At 47.5% G+C, this 16437-nt stretch overlaps 1 protein-coding gene across 4 annotated transcripts in view; it reads left to right on the forward strand.

The window, feature by feature from the left end:
- LOC144782290 (protein TASOR-like) overlaps positions 1 to 16437 on the forward strand; it is an 865833-nt gene that overhangs the window by 656741 nt on the left and 192655 nt on the right. For 2 of the 4 annotated variants that reach the window (XM_078661579.1, XM_078661581.1), the window contains exon 15: positions 14744 to 14803. The exons of the other annotated variants lie outside the window; for them this stretch is intronic. In XM_078661579.1, the coding sequence (XP_078517705.1) occupies positions 14744 to 14803 (60 nt within the window). The remainder of the gene's footprint in view (positions 1 to 14743; positions 14804 to 16437) is intronic. 4 annotated transcript variants of the gene reach the window in all.

Below are 16437 nucleotides of genomic sequence, written 5' to 3' on the forward strand. Positions count from 1 at the left end.
AGTCTTTCCATATACCAGGGCCCTCCTACCTTTAGACCAGGCTAGAGGATAGCCACCAAGAAAGAATTTACATGAGCGCTGTTTTTTCACAGGTCAGACTAGTGTGGTGTGGCACGCAGGGAACTTTCAGGGCGCTTGACTGCGCTCCTTCAAAATAAAGGGTAGGGCATAGAGCAGTTTAGAAAAATCATCAAAGAAATGAGGAGGCAAAAGTAGGGCCACTCAGAACAAATCACTAAAGGGCAGTGGATGCAAGAGTTGGATTGGCTTAGATGTTGTTTTGCCAATCCAAAGCTCTAATACTGTTCCTGGTAGAGTGCTAAAAGACTTTTGTAGTTGTTCAGCTTGGTGTGGATGGCACTAGCTAATCCTATCCTCAAAGACTTTGCTGCAAAATTTGCAAAGGACTTTGTCTCTTTCTAGCTTGGTGTGGAGGCCAAAATGCTAATCCTACACTTAAAAACTTGAAAAACATACGTTCGAGGCATGTGGGCTGCTGAATTCATATCTATAGCATAGATCGCCGCCTAGTGTTGGGTCCGGATGATTGCACATTGTTGTCCTGGAAGAGTCTTCGAAGTATCACGAGATAGGTGGCTCCTCCCCTGGACTACAGTGCGCATGGGCATCGACTTGATCCCCTGATTGTTTTTTTCCGCCATTGGGTTCGGATGCATATTGGATCACTCTAGTTCAGATTCAATAGAAACTTTCTTCTCGGCCCGAGGGCCTTCCTATATCGTCGGTATTGTCTTGCGGTCGGTGCCCAGCTCTGTTCCGGCTCAGCTCTCGAGTCGGACGTCCAGAGGAGTCGCTTGGCTCTTCGGTGCTTGAGACCCAGTCACCGCAACCAGACTAATTTGACGAACCATCATGGAACGGAGCCCGTTCAAAAGGTGCCCTGTGTGCAACTCAAAGTATCCCCACATCGACGTCCACCCGGTGTGCAACAAGTGCCTGTCGCCGGATCACGATTAAGCCAACTGTATGGCTTGTTCTCGTTTCCGCTCCAAGAAGACGATTCGCCTTCGGCGCGTGGTGCGCCAGGAGGCCCAGCAGACGGCGCCTGACCCGGTGAACATTTTCGATACCGAGGGGGAAGAGGCAGACGTGCAGGACGATCAAGTGCCGATTTCCCATCCAGCGGCGGATATCGACTCCAACTACGACGCAGACGTTGAAATGCTCGATGCAGAAGCCATCGTCGACGAGGTAGGAGATGACGATGGGGCCTATGGGGCCATGGAAGATAGCTCGAGCGAGGAGCTATGCCCCGTTCAGACAATATCTACGGCTCAGGTCGAGGGATCGCCACATGGCCTTACCCAAGATCTTGCACCCAGTTCCACGGTCTCTCCTCCGGGCCCGGCTACGGACACTTCTGAGGAGCCTCCATTGGTCAAATCGAAACCCAAAGTGAAAGCTTCGGTCTCGACAAAACCGAAAGTGATAGAGGCACCGTCGAAACAGAAAGCGCCTGTCGCACTGGTCGGCTCCGAGTCTTCTGACCTGTCGGTGCATTCCAAGCCAAAGAAGGTTGTCGAGCCGGGGAAGTCGCTCAAGAGCGTCGAGCCGAAGACTGGGATACCGAAAGCGCTTGTCAAGGTCGTCGACCCGAAGACTTCGGCGCCCAGGGCCGTCGACACAGTCAAAGCACTCGGAACTACAAAGGTTGTCGATCCTGCGCGTCGGCCAGACAAGGCCAAAAGTACTTCGTCCCTCGAGTCCGCGCATGGCGGTGGCTCGAAGGCACCTGTCGAGTCGACGCTCCCGTCCGCATCCTTCGCAACGCAGGTGTGGGACTCGTTGAAGCGCATCAAAGACAAGGCTTCCGCTGTCGATCCGAAGGATACTTCCACGCCGAAGCCTGCCGCCAAACCGCAAAAGTAGACGGCACCGATTCAGTTTACGCTGCCGCCGAAAGTAGCGCCGAAGGCGTTCGCACCCAAGAAGGTCGTCGAGGCGTCCGTGAAGGTGACCACGGGGCCGAAGCCTACCCCTACACTTGTAGGCACAAAGCATCGACAGCCCCTGCAGGAGGAGCAGTCGGAACAATTTATCGACGCCGACACCGGTAAACTTTCCATTTACAAGCGAAAGATCACACCGGCACAGCCTATGGAGTCCTACACAGTTCCCTTAAAGAAGAAGAAGAAGGATTCCACGGATTCCCCCGTTCTTGTTGAACTCATAACTCCACGTGGTCAGGACACTGCCCCGATCTCGCCCAATTACTCAGATGTGGAGGCTGACTACGATGAATACAACTACCCTGCCGATACTGATCCTGAAGATCAACATGACACATGGGCAGATGCTGCAGACCCAGGGGATCCACAAACTGCCCCAGACACTCAAGTGTATACTGTCAAAACCTCCCCTACTGAGGACTCTGCGGCATTTAATGCGCTTATTGAGAGGGCAGCCAAGAATCATGACGTCCAGCTCCATGCTGACCCTATTGAAGTGGACTTTCTGTTTGACACCTTTTCCACCTCTGAGAAGACCGTAAAGACTCTACCTATGTTGAAGGGGGTCTTGAAGCACGCTGCAGACATTTTTAAGGAACCCACACGTGCCAGGGTTATAAACCCTAGAATTGAAAAAAGTACAAGCCGGCGCCTGGCGACCCTACCTACATCAAGGGCCAGTTGCCGTTGGACTCTCTAGTTGTTTCTAATGCCCGGAAGAGGGCAAATTCACAGACTACTGGTGATGCTCCTCCCCCTGACAAGGAATCTAAAGTGCTAGAAGCATCAGGGAGGAGGGTGGCGGCTCAGGCAGCTAATATCTGGCGCATTTCTAACACTCAGGCACTCTTGGCCAGATATGACAGGGCACATTACGATACCCTTGAAACCCTGTTACAACACTTGCCAGATGAATATAAGGAGGCAGCAGAGATGCTCATTCAAGAAGGGAAACTCATCTCCAATGCTTCTATTAAGTGTGCACTGGACGCAGCAGACACCGCGGCCAGGGCCATCAACACAAGTGTAATGCTACGGCGTCAGGCCTGGCTCAGAATCTCCGGGTTCAAGCCGGAGATACAAACCACCATCCTAAATCAGCCTGTAAACACTGATCACTTGTTTGGACCAGTGGTGGACACCACCCTGGAAAAAATAAAAAAGGACACAGACTGTGAAGTCTATGGGGGCTCTCCAGTCCCAGCAGTTCAGGGGTCGTACTTTTCGTCACTCAGGCAATAGAGGTGTTTCCAGAGGCCAGCTGCCCCAGCAAACACAGTACAATAAAAGTTGCGCGCAAACCACGTACAACAAGCAGAGTAAAGGTGGCTATCGTGGAAACAGCGCAAAAGGCAGGGGTCGTGGAAACAACAGCTCACGATCCTCCACCGCCAACAAACAGTGACGCCTTGTCACTGCCCCCTGACCATGCAACACCAGTCGGGGTGGAGACTCCAGAAGTTCCTGCCAGTCTGGAAATCCATCACCACAGACAGGTGGGTCAGAAAGCTTATCCAGTACGGTTATTGTCTGGAGTTAACATCCACTCCACCCAACATACCCCCAAAACACCGTCCTATGTCCACAGAGCATTTGCACTTATTGCAGCAGGAGGTACTCGTCATGCTGCAAAAAGGGGCAATCGAGCTCGTGCCGGTGGAAGAAAGAGGCACAGGAGTTTACTCCCTGTACTTCTTAATCCCAAAAAGGACGGGTCCCTCAGACCCATACTGGACCTCAGACCCCTAAACCAGTACATCCTATCAGAACACTTTCACATGCTCACACTGCAGCAGGTTCTTCCGTTGCTCAATCAAGGGGATTTCCTCCCAACGTTAGATCTGAAGGATGCATATTTTCACATTCCGCTACATCCGTCACACAGAAAATACCTCAGATTCACCATTCAGAATCAGCATTACCAATTCAGAGTCCTCCCTTTCGGAGTGACTACGGCGCCCAGGGTGTTCACAAAGTGAACGCGGCGATCTAGGCTGCGGATGTGTGTGTAAGGGTGCTGCTGAATCTTAAAAACAAATTGCTGATCTAAGAGCACTTTGAAAATCGTCTTTTTAAAACAGGATGCTGTTGAATTTTAAAAACAAAATGTTGATTTAAGAGCACTTTGGAAATCGTCATTTTTAAAACTTTATTTGCTGTGTTACGCAGCGACTATTGCAAGCGCATTCCTACCTGCACTTTACTCGCTTGTGGCCCCGTTCCGCCCCGGCTTGTGCCGTTTGTGCGGAGGGTCAGTTCGAGGAGCGTCACTTCCTGCTGGCGACAACACTTCCGCCCTGCACCTACTCATTGCAGGTGAGCGGTCTAGTGTTCCCTCACCACTAGTATATAATGGCGGCATGGCGGAAGCGCAACGGACGAGCGCAGCGGGAGCGCCGACTTCGCGCCGACTTCGCGCCAAAGTCGCGCACAAGTCAAGCCCGTCTGCGCCCGTCCGCGGCCGACCAGGCCCAGGGCCCTGTCGTAATGCCCATTTCTTATCTTATTCTTCCGCCGACCTTAAGAGATTTAACTCCTCACGGCCTATTCCTGCCCGCACTGCGAGGGCTGCCCACGATTGTGGCATCTTGATCCCTTCTGTCACCCTTGTTCCAGATACCCTTCCCCTCCACGATTCCTTCCCAGTCCCTTCCCCCTCTCCCTCTCAGAAATCCTGTTCACTATCAGTGCACTACCTGAATACTCGCTCCTTAGTACGCCATCAGTTGGAGATTTTCCAACTATTACACCAGAGTGCTATTGATATTCTCCTCCTTACTGAAACGTGGATTACAGAGGACTCTGCCCCTGACATCCTCGCAGCAATTCCCGCTGGATATTACATCATGCAGGCCAACTGCCCTGCCGGGAAGACCGGTGGAGGTGTGGCGGCCATTATCCGCTCTGAATTTAAATTCACAGAGCTGTCTGCGACTCTTCTCCCCAAAACGGACAGCCTCTCTCTCAAATTTTCTTCAGCTAAATCAGCTTTTGTGTGTGTTCTCGTTTACAGGCCTCCTGAACACATGCCTCTTTTTCCTAAACTATTCGGTAATTTTATCTCACAACTCGCCATTAATCATGCTCACATCATGATTATTGGCGATTTTAAAATTACTGGCCATCTGATGCCCGCGAAAGCCTGCCCTCTACGGAGTTTACTGAGCTTCTAACCAGTATGAACTTTTTCCAGCACGGTCATACTCCCACTCATCACAAGGGTCACATCTTGGACCAAATTTGGACGTCTAACCTTGACCTTTCCCCTCCCTCCGTCCTTCCCTGTTCCTGGTCCGATCATTGTTCCATCTCCTTTCATCTTTATCTTCATACTGTTTGCCTCCCCCCCCCGGTCAAGAATCTTGTGGCTCGCAACTGGAAAAGAGCAAATCTGGCTGACTTTCACGCTGCACTTGCCTCTTCTCCACCTACCCCTTCGACCTTGATAGCCGATCAGGCGGCTCATCTCGAAGAATGTCTTCTTGGTGCATGTGACAAAGTTGCCCCTCTTAAAACAATTAAAGCTAAGCGTCCTCACGACGCCCAGCGATGGTTCTCTGACCAACTTAAAGCGGATAAACTGGCTCTCCGTCAAGCTGAGCGCCGCTGGAGACGCAATTACGATTCCCAGCTTAGAATCATTTTTGTAGACTCTCTTAATTCTTACAAAAATTCGATTCTGGCAGCAAAAACCGCCTATTTCTCTCATAAGATAATGGCTTCTGAGAATAAAACTAAAGACATCTTTGCCATTGTCAATGAGCTCTCCCTCCCTGATAGGGTTACACCCCAACCCCAACCAACCCAATTCTTATGCGATTCCCTTAACGCTTACTTTTCTGAAAAAATTGCTCTCATCAAAAAGAATATCCCTCCTCCTTCATCCCCTTTACCCCTTCCTCTTCCCCCTATGAACACCAGCCGGCTGACAGAGTTTCCGCCAATTTCACTACAAGAATTCTCTTCTTTGCTCCACAAAGTCAGCTCAGGCTCTCCCAATGACGTATGTCCCCCTCAGATTCTGAGAGAGGCCTTTTTGGCCTGCCCTGGTCCCCCACTAGCCTTGCTCAATAACTCCTTAGCCACTGGAGAAGTACCCCGCTCCTTTAAACAGGCAGCGGTTCTGCCTATCTTGAAAAAGACTAATGCAGATCCAACTATTTTAAGTAATTACAGACCCATCTCCCTTCTTCCCTATCTAGGAAATATCCCGGAGACGTATGCCACCCGCTGCCTTAGTACATTCATCGAGAGCTCCTCCTTCCTGAATGCCCAACAAGCTGGTTTCAGACCCCTCCACTCCACCGAGGCGGTCATAGTAGCCGTCATGGATTCCCTCAGGAAAGGTGCTGACAAAAACATCTCTCAGGCCCTTGTCCTGTTGGACCTGTCGGCAGCATTTGACACGGTCGATCATGTGATTCTGATCGACCGTGTCAACAACGCTGGCATCCAGGGGGTAGCTCTCGATTGGCTTAGATCTTTCCTAGACAACCGCTCTCAGGCAGTTCATTTATCCACTTTTGCTGCACCTCTTTTATCTCTAACCTGCGGGGTCCCTCAGGGCTCTGCGCTGTCACCTTTATTATTTAATTTGTATCTGCAACCCCTATTAGCTTCCCTCCGAAATACCCCGGTTACAATCTTTAATTATGCAGATGATCTTCAGTTAATCTTCCCCATCGACTCCCTTCCCTCCTCCTGTCTTAATTTTCAGTCCACCATGTTGGCCATTGCAGAATGGATGTATCATAGTCAATTGAAATTGAACCCTACAAAAACAGAGCTAGTATTGGTGGGTGGCTCCACTAATCCGTGGAACTCCGCCTTTTGGCCTCCATCTCTTGGGACTGCACCCACTCCTGTGAGCACAGTGAAGAGTCTGGGGGTGGTCATCTCTGAAGATCTGTCAATGAGACCACAAATTAACTCTGTCACCTCATCCTGTTTTTTTCACTTCAGGCGGATTCGCAAGATCAGTAGGTTTCTCTCCAGAGAGGCCCTGATTCTTGTCATCATCGCTCTCATCACCTCCAGACTCGATTATGCTAACATTCTGTATGCAGGGATTCCGGCCTACCACCTTCACCGGTTGCAACTAGTGCAGAATCAGGCCGCTCGCCTGATTTTTCGTCAGCCTAAACATCAGCACGTTACTCCCCTTCTCCGCAATCTTCACTGGCTCCCCGTCCCCAAACACTGTATTTTTAAACTTGGATGTACCGTCTTTAAGGCCCTCTCCGACTCAGCCCCTGCCTTCATCTCACCTTGCTTGACACGATACATCCCCCACAGAGCTCTCCGTTCCACCTCTCTCAATTACCTTGAGGTACCCAAATACAGACGGAAAAAGCACGGAGGACTGAGCTTCTCTTATTTGGCCTCCTCCACTTGGAATACTCTCCCAATGGCTCTTCGTCTCTGCCCCAGCTATGCCTGCTTTCGCACATTGCTAAAAACTCTGTTATTCCAGTCAGCTTTCGATTAACCCTTCCTTCCTGGTAACCGTTTATGTCAAGAGCGCCATGAAACCGTTGGTGAACGTGCGCGGTACAAATATTTTTAACGTAACAAAGTACCTGGCGACAGTGGCTGCACACCTCAGGAGACAAAACGTTCATGTATACCCTTATCTGGACGACTGGCTTGTCCAAGCAAAGTCGGGCCAGCAGTGCGCCGCCAACATGTCCCACACCATTCACCTTCTTCACGATCTGGGATTCTCACTCAATTACCCAAAATCACACCTTCAGCCCGCCCATGTACGGCAGTATCTGGGCGCAACAATAAACACTCTGGCAGCCACAGCACAGCCAAATTCAGTGAGAATCAACAGCATTCAATTGCTGATACAGAAATTCAGACCACAACACTCGCTTCCAGCACGAGTGTTCATGCAGTTGATAGGCATGATGGCCTCCTGCATTTACATAGTCCCGCATGCGAGGCTACATATGCGTCCGCTGCAGGAGTGCTTAGCACGTCAGTGGACTCAGGCTCACGGACAGTTGAAGGACCTAGTGTTGGTAACCGGTCGTGCATACAACTCTCTGCATTGGTGGAATCCACACAACCTTTGCAAGGGACGACCGTTCCAGGAGCCTGTGCCACAAATCATCCTAACAACGGACGCATCTCTCCAGGGATGGGGAGCTCATGTACTCCACTACACGGTGCAGGGACTGTGGACAACGCAGCAAAAGAAGATGCACATCAACCTCCTAGAGCTGATGGCTATCTTCTTGGCAATGAAAGCATTCAAAGTACATCTGTGCAACAAGGTCGTGTTGATCCGGACGGACAACATGACGGCCATGTACTACATTCAGAAGCAGGGAGGTACACACTCTCCACAGTTGTCTCATCTGGCTCAGAGCATGTGGAAGTGGGCCATTCAAAGGAACATCTTCCTCATGGCGGAACACCTCCCAGGCAAAGACAATCAGATGGCGGACCTGCTCAGCAGGCACAGCCACCAAATGCACGAGTGGGAGATACATCCATCAGTACTCCACCCGTACTTCCAGCAGTGGGGTCATCCAGAGATAGACCTGTTTGCCACAAAGGAAAACGCCAAAGCTTTGCCGCCAGGTTCCCACACCCACAGTCACAGGGCAATGCGATATGGATGAACTGGTCAGGCAAATTTGCGTACGCTTTTCCCCCAGCACCTCTAATACCGCTGTGGCATGCAAGCTGAAGCAACACTCATTGACACTCATCCTAGTTGCTCCAACGTGGGCACGCCAACCATGGTACACCACGTTTCTGGAACTTTCTGTGGTACCGCATCACAGGCTGCACCTCACACCCAGACTTTTGACGCAGAACCATGGCGACATTCAGCACCCAGATCCGCAACAGCTCCACCTGGCGATCTGGCTCCTGAATAGAGTTTGGCTACCTCAACTTGCCTCCAGACTGCATGGATATTATACGGGAGGCAAGAAAGCCCACCACCAGAGCATGCTATGCAGCAAAATGGAAGCGTTTTGTCATTTATTGCGTAGACCACGACATAGACCCGCTTGACGCGTCCACACACAACATCATTTGTTATCTGTTACATCTTTACAAATGCAATCTGGCGTATGCTTCCATTCGAATTCATTTATCCGCCATAGCGGCTTATCTCCAAAACAGGCCGCATCTCTCCATTTTCAGAGTGCCTGCCATTAAAGCCTTTCTAGAGGGTCTCAAACGAGTCATTCCTCCCAGGACCCCACCTGCTCCTGAATGGAATCTTAATGTGGTCCTCACCCGACTGATGGGTCCACCTTTTGAGCCTCTACATTCATGCGAAATTCAGTTCTTAATATGGAAAGTGGCTTTCCTGATAGCCATTACGTCACTGCGACGTGTTAGTGAGCTCCAGGCACTAACTGTACAAGAGCCATTTATACAGATTCACTCCAACCGGGTGGTGCTGCGCACTAACCATAAATTTCTTCCAAAGGGGGTTTCACAGTTCCATATCAATCAAACTATTGAACTGCCTGTGTTCTTCCAAAATCCTGAGACAGTGGCAGAAAGAATGCTACACACTCTTGACGTCAAAAGAGCTTTGATGTATTACATTGATAGGACCAAAGATTTTAGGAAGACGAAACAACTCTTTGTTGCCTTTTCCGCACAACACAAAGGCAACCCCATTTCCAAAGCAGGTATAGCCAGGTGGATCAGATTTTCTACCAAAAAGCTAAGCGCACTTTAACAATCCCACCAAGAGCCCACTCCACCCGCAAGTTGGGGGCCTCCATGGCTTTCCTTGGAAATATCCCTTTAAAGGACAGTTGTAGAGCAGCCACATGGTCTACCCCACACACATTTATGAAACACTACTGTGTAGATGTGCACTCCAAGCAGCTGTAGGGCAGGCTGTTCTCAAAACACTTTTTCAAACTGCTGCAGCTGGCACAGGCGGCCGCCGCTAATGGAGGGACTGCTATATATTCTATGCTATAGATATGAATTCAGCAGCCCACATGCCTCGAACCGAATATGCTACTTACCAGTATGCATCTGTTCTTGGCATGTAGGGCTGCTGACATTCATATCGCCCGCCCTCCTCCCCGGCGCCTGTAGCGGCTGCAGCACTTACACTTACTCTTAGCATGGTCATCGCTCACACTGTTACACTCCATCTTCGCCACAATGGCTAAAAACAATCTGGGGATGGAGTCGATGCCCATGCGCACTATAGTCCAGGGGAGGAGCCACCTATCTCGTGATACTTCGAAGACTCTTCCAGGACAACAATGTGCAATCATCCGGACCCAACACTAGGCGGCGATCTATGCGATAGATATGAATGTCAGCAGCCCTACATGCCAAGAACAGATGCATACTGGTAAGTAGCATATTCGATTTAAGGTGAGCAGTTTTAGAGGGTCGGTGGTGTTGTAGAGTGCTCCATATAAAGTAGTTGAGGAATTATATGTGTGTGTATATATATATATATATATATCATGTACATCACTCAAAGGTGAGACCTACTGTCTTTACCAATGCTTTTTAAATCTCTGAGATAGCGCATGCACAATCTGTTGCGAGACATATTGTTAGTTTACAGTGCGCTTTGAACCCATCCATTGCTTAACATTGTTTGGCTTTAATGTCACTCTTATTAGTTTGCTTCTGATTTGTCAGACTCTTTGGGCTATCCTTCTCTGTTTGTCCCTACCCTGGTGGACGGACCCATTTCCTGTGTCCTCCCATTGTTCTCTTTTCAGGCGCTGTTTTTTTCTTTTTGGTAAGCAGTCCATTGGAGTGCTTGCGTTTTCATCTGTCCACCGTATGAACTTCATATTCCTCGATCTTCCTTATCCCCTCCAGCCCAACCTCCATTATCTGTTTGCTTCTCCATCCCCGCACATCCTCCATTGTCCATTTGTTTGTCCCTTATTGCCTGCCCACCCTCCTTTGTACGTGTGCGTCCGCATCTGGCCTGACTCCAGTCGATGTAAGTCTCGGTTATGTTCCTCACCTTCCTCCAAGTCTTTGAACGTCAGGAAGAGGAGGAGCAGGGATGATATAATACTCCTAGATGCCGCTTGAGGCACAAAAATAGGTCACCTCAGCACTCTGTGCCTGCAGCAGAGTCCTCCTTTGTCCCTTCCATAAACCCTGCAACCTGCCATGGTGCCCATTCCGGGCTCTCTTTGGGCTCTTCCTTTGGCTGCAAACTCAGTGCACTCTTTTGCCATTCTTATTGCCTGCCCCGGTTTACCGGGCATACCTGGAGCAAACCTCCTACAGTTCCTTCACACTGTAATGGCTTTGATCCAGAAAGCGGCGGTCCACTCTGGTGTGTGTCCTTCCCAATGTGACCCTTGGGTTTCCTTTTGGATTTCCGCTGGTTGCTCTCTCCTAGCCGAATTCGACCCCAGAGGAAACCATTAAGGCACACCTTCAGCACTGGCTGGAACTAGTCCAACGCTAAGACTCTCACAGTGGCTCCTCCACCGGCACAGGTACAGCCTCCATCTCTGACCCTATGTGAGTGCCTCAACAGGCGCAGCTACTGAAGACCTGATCATTCTTATGATGTCTAGGAGATAGGCCCACAGTTTAGCCAAACAGACCAGTCACAGAGAGGCATCTCAACGTTGTTCCACAATGCATCAAGCCTAATGACAAACTTTGGGTGACATATTTGGATTTAATTCTGATCATATCCAGATGCCCGAAGGGGTGCCTCATGATGATGATGACAGAAGTGAGGTTAGCTGCCACAGCTATATTTAGGCACTGCTGTTTTCCTGGCACTGCAGAATGCTAACAAGGTAAACAGATCATCAAAAAGAGAATTAGAGTGACTTGCAAGGCCGACTCTGCCGAAAGTGGCTTTCTTTTGAGCTGTCATAAGTACGGCAGCTGAAGTCTTGGAACTGCCCCTACCGATAGTGGAGACCAGGTTCATCATACTGACAGAGGTCTTGCAGCTCGCTTCAAGGGAGTTGAACCACAACTGTCTTTTATCAAAGGTTGCTCAGCCCCTTTAAGGCACATTGGTAAAAGCCTACCTTTGTTCCAGCTGGGTACTGACTCTTTGTAGGAGGCATTAGGCCAACTCCAGGGCAACTTGCACATCCCTCACCAGAAAGCTTGTTGTTGTCCTTAACCACGAAGAACCAAGGTGCGCTTTCCCTACTGCATCTAGCTTAGGGAGTCCAAATAATCGTAGGTGGTTTGGGAAAAAGGATTTCTATGTCAGGAGCCTGGCATTGAGGTTCCTGCACGCTTTCACTCTGCTCGCTAGGGATACTCATGCCTCTTGGATATGGCACAATTGGTGGTGTTGTTTGCTAGATGTGCAGAGAGCGAGCCCATTCCCGTATGCGGTTCTTCCCTTGGCGAACCCCTGCATTGTGGACTTACTGGCTGCCCAGAGAATACAGGAGAGCTGAGGTGGAGAAGGTTCGGGACATGATCAAATATGCCACGTACAAAAATCTGGATGTGGGTAATTGCGCTGCACTCCGGGACTTGCAGGAAGTCATGGTCTATATGGGAGTGGGAATGATAAGCAGCCGAAGTGTGCATGTATTGGTGGTGTCTTGGGTGCCTGTTCCTTCACACGTTGCAGAGTCCCAGGACTGTGGCCCAGTCCGAAAGGTGACTGGCACCGGAGCGACTGGACGTCGAGGGAGGTCCGGTAGTGTCGGATTGGGAGATGGGAACCGCATTAAAGTCCCCACCTGTTACCATCAAACACTGTGGGAGATGCAAGAGGGCCTTCGATAGATCACAGAAGAATGTGGATGTGAGCTGCTGGTGGCGCGTAAACACTTACCTAGTTAATAGTTTGGCCTATAAACGTCCCAGTGAGTGCGAGGAAGCAGCCCTGTGGATCACGGATATCCGCGGAGAAAGGAGAGCTGAAGCAGTTGATTTTTATCTTCATCACAAATCTTCATGATCAAATTTGAGTCACACCTGGTCATGCATTGCTATGAAATAATTTTAACAAACTTTATCATTTTCAGTCTTTACCAGATAGTGTCATCATGTAGTTGTTCTGTGGAAATGGAACTGAATGGTCAGACACAGAAGTACCATTTTGCTAAGCATATCATTTAGACTTAAAAAGAGGAATAAACTCTTGAGGGATAAATTGTGTGCAATATGAAGCTTTTGCATTGGAACCACAGAATCGGAGACTGTGGTCAACACAAGTTGGATAGAAATGAGTTCCATAGATCTGTCTTGCACTTTACAATTTATGCCCCCCCCCCCCCCGTCTTAGGGCTTAATACCTTATCTCTGCCCAGTTACAAGCCCTAAGTAGAACGAACACTTTAGAGACATTTGTGCAATAAAGGTGTGTACTTTTATATTTCCCTGTATATATGGTCCTATTCTATAAAGGCATTTTTCCTTGACAGCTTGGCTCACTTGGATAATATGTTCTGCTCTCTACAGCAACTGTGTTACTTTCTTGCAGTTACGTACCCCTGTCCTTGTTGAGAATATCAGTGCTAACTGCAATGAACTGGACAGGTGTCTAATGGTATATTGATTGTTTTCTAAATTGTGTGATTGGATTTTGTATTAAGGTAGTTTAATCAGTGTTGGGAAAAATTGATGTCTCTATTTCTTTGGCAGTTATTGTTGTGCAGTGACTTATTCATTGGATACAATATATTTGTATTACAGAATTTGGTCCAAGGGCTGTATGCATATCAAAATGCATTTTCTGAGTAAGAAACCCTGGTGGGATGCATGAGGAACACATGCATTTACTAATTTTGTTGTTTCAGGTGGTAGAAACTAATTTGGATAGATTGATAATTGTTAAAAATACAATGTTGATCGTGCAGTATAACAGCCGAGGTGAACATGTTTAGAAAGCAGTATCTTAACAGGAGTAAAGCAGACTAAAACAAAATCCTTCTTACGATTATTGTAGAAACAGCGTTTGTTCACTTAGTTAGACTAAATTGTTTAATTCTTATTAGTTGCATAGTTTGAAACATGTTTCTCACATGACATAGTCAAGGAAAACAAACATGTTCAATGTTTTCACAAAAATGCTACAAATAAAATGTTTTGTGGGGTTTGTAATCGAGAAATATAAGAATCGTGAAGCTCTTCAGGAGTGGTCATTTTTTTGTGGTTATTTTGCTATCTCGATTATCCGTTAGAGGCTTGATAAAGGGGAAAAGCGAACAAACAGTCCTTTATTACGGTGAGGGGCAAGGAATGACAACCAGAATGAAGAGTCTCCTTAGATTCTTTTCGTTTTGTAAATACAGACTCTAAAAATAAATTTTGAGGTAGAAAGTGTGTTTTTCCTTTGAGTGTTTAACCCAGCAATGTAGGTATCATAACACAATTGCAAAACTGGTAATGAGATACAATAAACGTGCACAAATGCTATGATTGCAGAAGAGGTTCAGCCCATATTTTACAATAATATTCATTAGTTTAGTAAATTTGGGCCCGATTTAGAGTTTGGCACTACTCATATAGTTCTTGCATGTTCTCGGATTTTATCATTTGTTTATGCGTCTCTTGCCGAATATAACCCTCAGGAGAATATATCTTGAGTAGGGAGGAGGTGAGGCACACTTTTGAAATTGTGGTTTGCGACATTTTTTTTTAGATCACAGAGATAAATCCTCATCAGTCTTCAGACCTCCAATATTAAATATTGCAGAGCTTCATAATTGTTACTGAGAACTGTATAATGTTTATTGCTCTGCCATTAAAATATAAAGTAAAGTATTTGGCGAAAAAAAACACACTTGCTAACTGATACTCTCCCTCAGGAGGGGATGGAAGCGTTCCTGAGGATCATTATGGAAACCTTAGAGATGGTGAAGCAGCAGGTGAGGAGGAGTTTTTATCATTTGATCCTGAAGTCGCAGTGCCCTCACCAACAACAGTTGCTTCTGATATAAATTAAACTGAGATGTCAGAACCTGGTCAAGGATTTGCAGCCACCCTAAATGCCTTCTTCATAAAATATTCAATATGAATTTTCTCAGCCAGACTCTCCAGTTGTAGTCTAGCAAGTGTTGCCATTAATGGTGCAAACCATTTTGCGTTATTACCCAAAATGTTTGGGATTTAGGTGCAATTTTATGCCAAGGATTTAAATATTTGTAGGCAAAAAAACTGAATTTGCTCCAGTTTGTATTTCTATGAAATAAACGTTAAATCTTGTTTACTTATAAAAATGAATATAAATACTTTTTACTCAGTTTTGTGAGAAGCAATCTTAAGAGTACCAAAAATAAAAACTTGAGGAAGAGGGGTGGTGGCTTTACATTATGGAAATCTCCCAAAGTATGCAAAGGTCTGCGGCCAAGGGCATGCCCACTGCTCCACTATTTGCTTCCTGCCTCACCCTCACATCTTGTGTCCTGAGCTTCTAGAGAAGCAAGTACTAAAAGCCCCTGATTGTCCAGTTGTTCACCTGACAGCATTATACGTTGCCTGCGAACCACAAGGGAACAAGAATGATAATGCAATTTTTGTAGCTTGCTGACAATTAAATAAAATCTACAGGAACGGCTTGACCTGTGGGTCTGGCATTAACCAGGGAACGTTAACTAAAAGACTGGTTTATGCTCTTTTTAAATTCATGAGAACCCAAAAAGGACATGGTCATGTGGTATTACAATTGCGACTGTATATGGTTGTGGAGAGGAGATTAGCAGTGCATAGGGTGATGAGAGCAAATGAAGGGGACATGCAGGGAATAGGCAACAGCAACTCTGACTACCAATTTCTTTAAAAAACACACTATACATACAAGTCTACTGTAAACTGAGGCTCAACACCCTCTCCTCATGTGTAGGGTCAACTTGATTCACAATCACAACAGACTATACACATTAAGAACCAGTAGGCAATTTCTGCACTGGTTTGCAGCAGGAAAAGTATGTACCCCATGACTTTAATTCAGCTGCCACCAATCATTTTTCATTTCATGTCCTGGTCATGGCAGTGGTAGTCACTATGAAAAAGGAGTGTCACTTTGGCAAGCAACCATGTAAAAGTTTGAGCTCCAAACATATGTACCTAAATCCAAAATGATCTATGGTGATCGGTCCAGTTGACTCTAAATGATTGTTTCATGCAGCCCAGTGAGTACCTTTTATAAACAGGGTCTTGAAGGGAGCTATCTCTTGGGGCGTCTAGAATGTCCACTGTGTCCCTCTCTGAATTGTTTCCTGTGGGCTCTGCATGTATCTCAAAAGGACGTAAATGTATCCTTCATCGCCTGCTTATACCATAACTTTTGGTAATTCTCCAGAAGAGACTTCCCAATTACACACTTTTTCTCACTTTAAATGTCTGCTTCCACACTCCCTGACTTTCACAGGTCATTCTTTTCTATTCCTCTGTTTGTGATGGATACTTTAAACATCAGATTCTTTGCCTATTGAATATTCCCCGGGCGTTAGACTGGATCCAGAAAATCTTTAGTAGCACCCCTGCATGCCAGTATTTGGAG

Source organism: Lissotriton helveticus, chromosome 9 (genome assembly GCF_964261635.1).
Source record: "Lissotriton helveticus chromosome 9, aLisHel1.1, whole genome shotgun sequence".
Classification (NCBI taxonomy): Eukaryota; Metazoa; Chordata; class Amphibia; order Caudata; family Salamandridae; genus Lissotriton; species Lissotriton helveticus.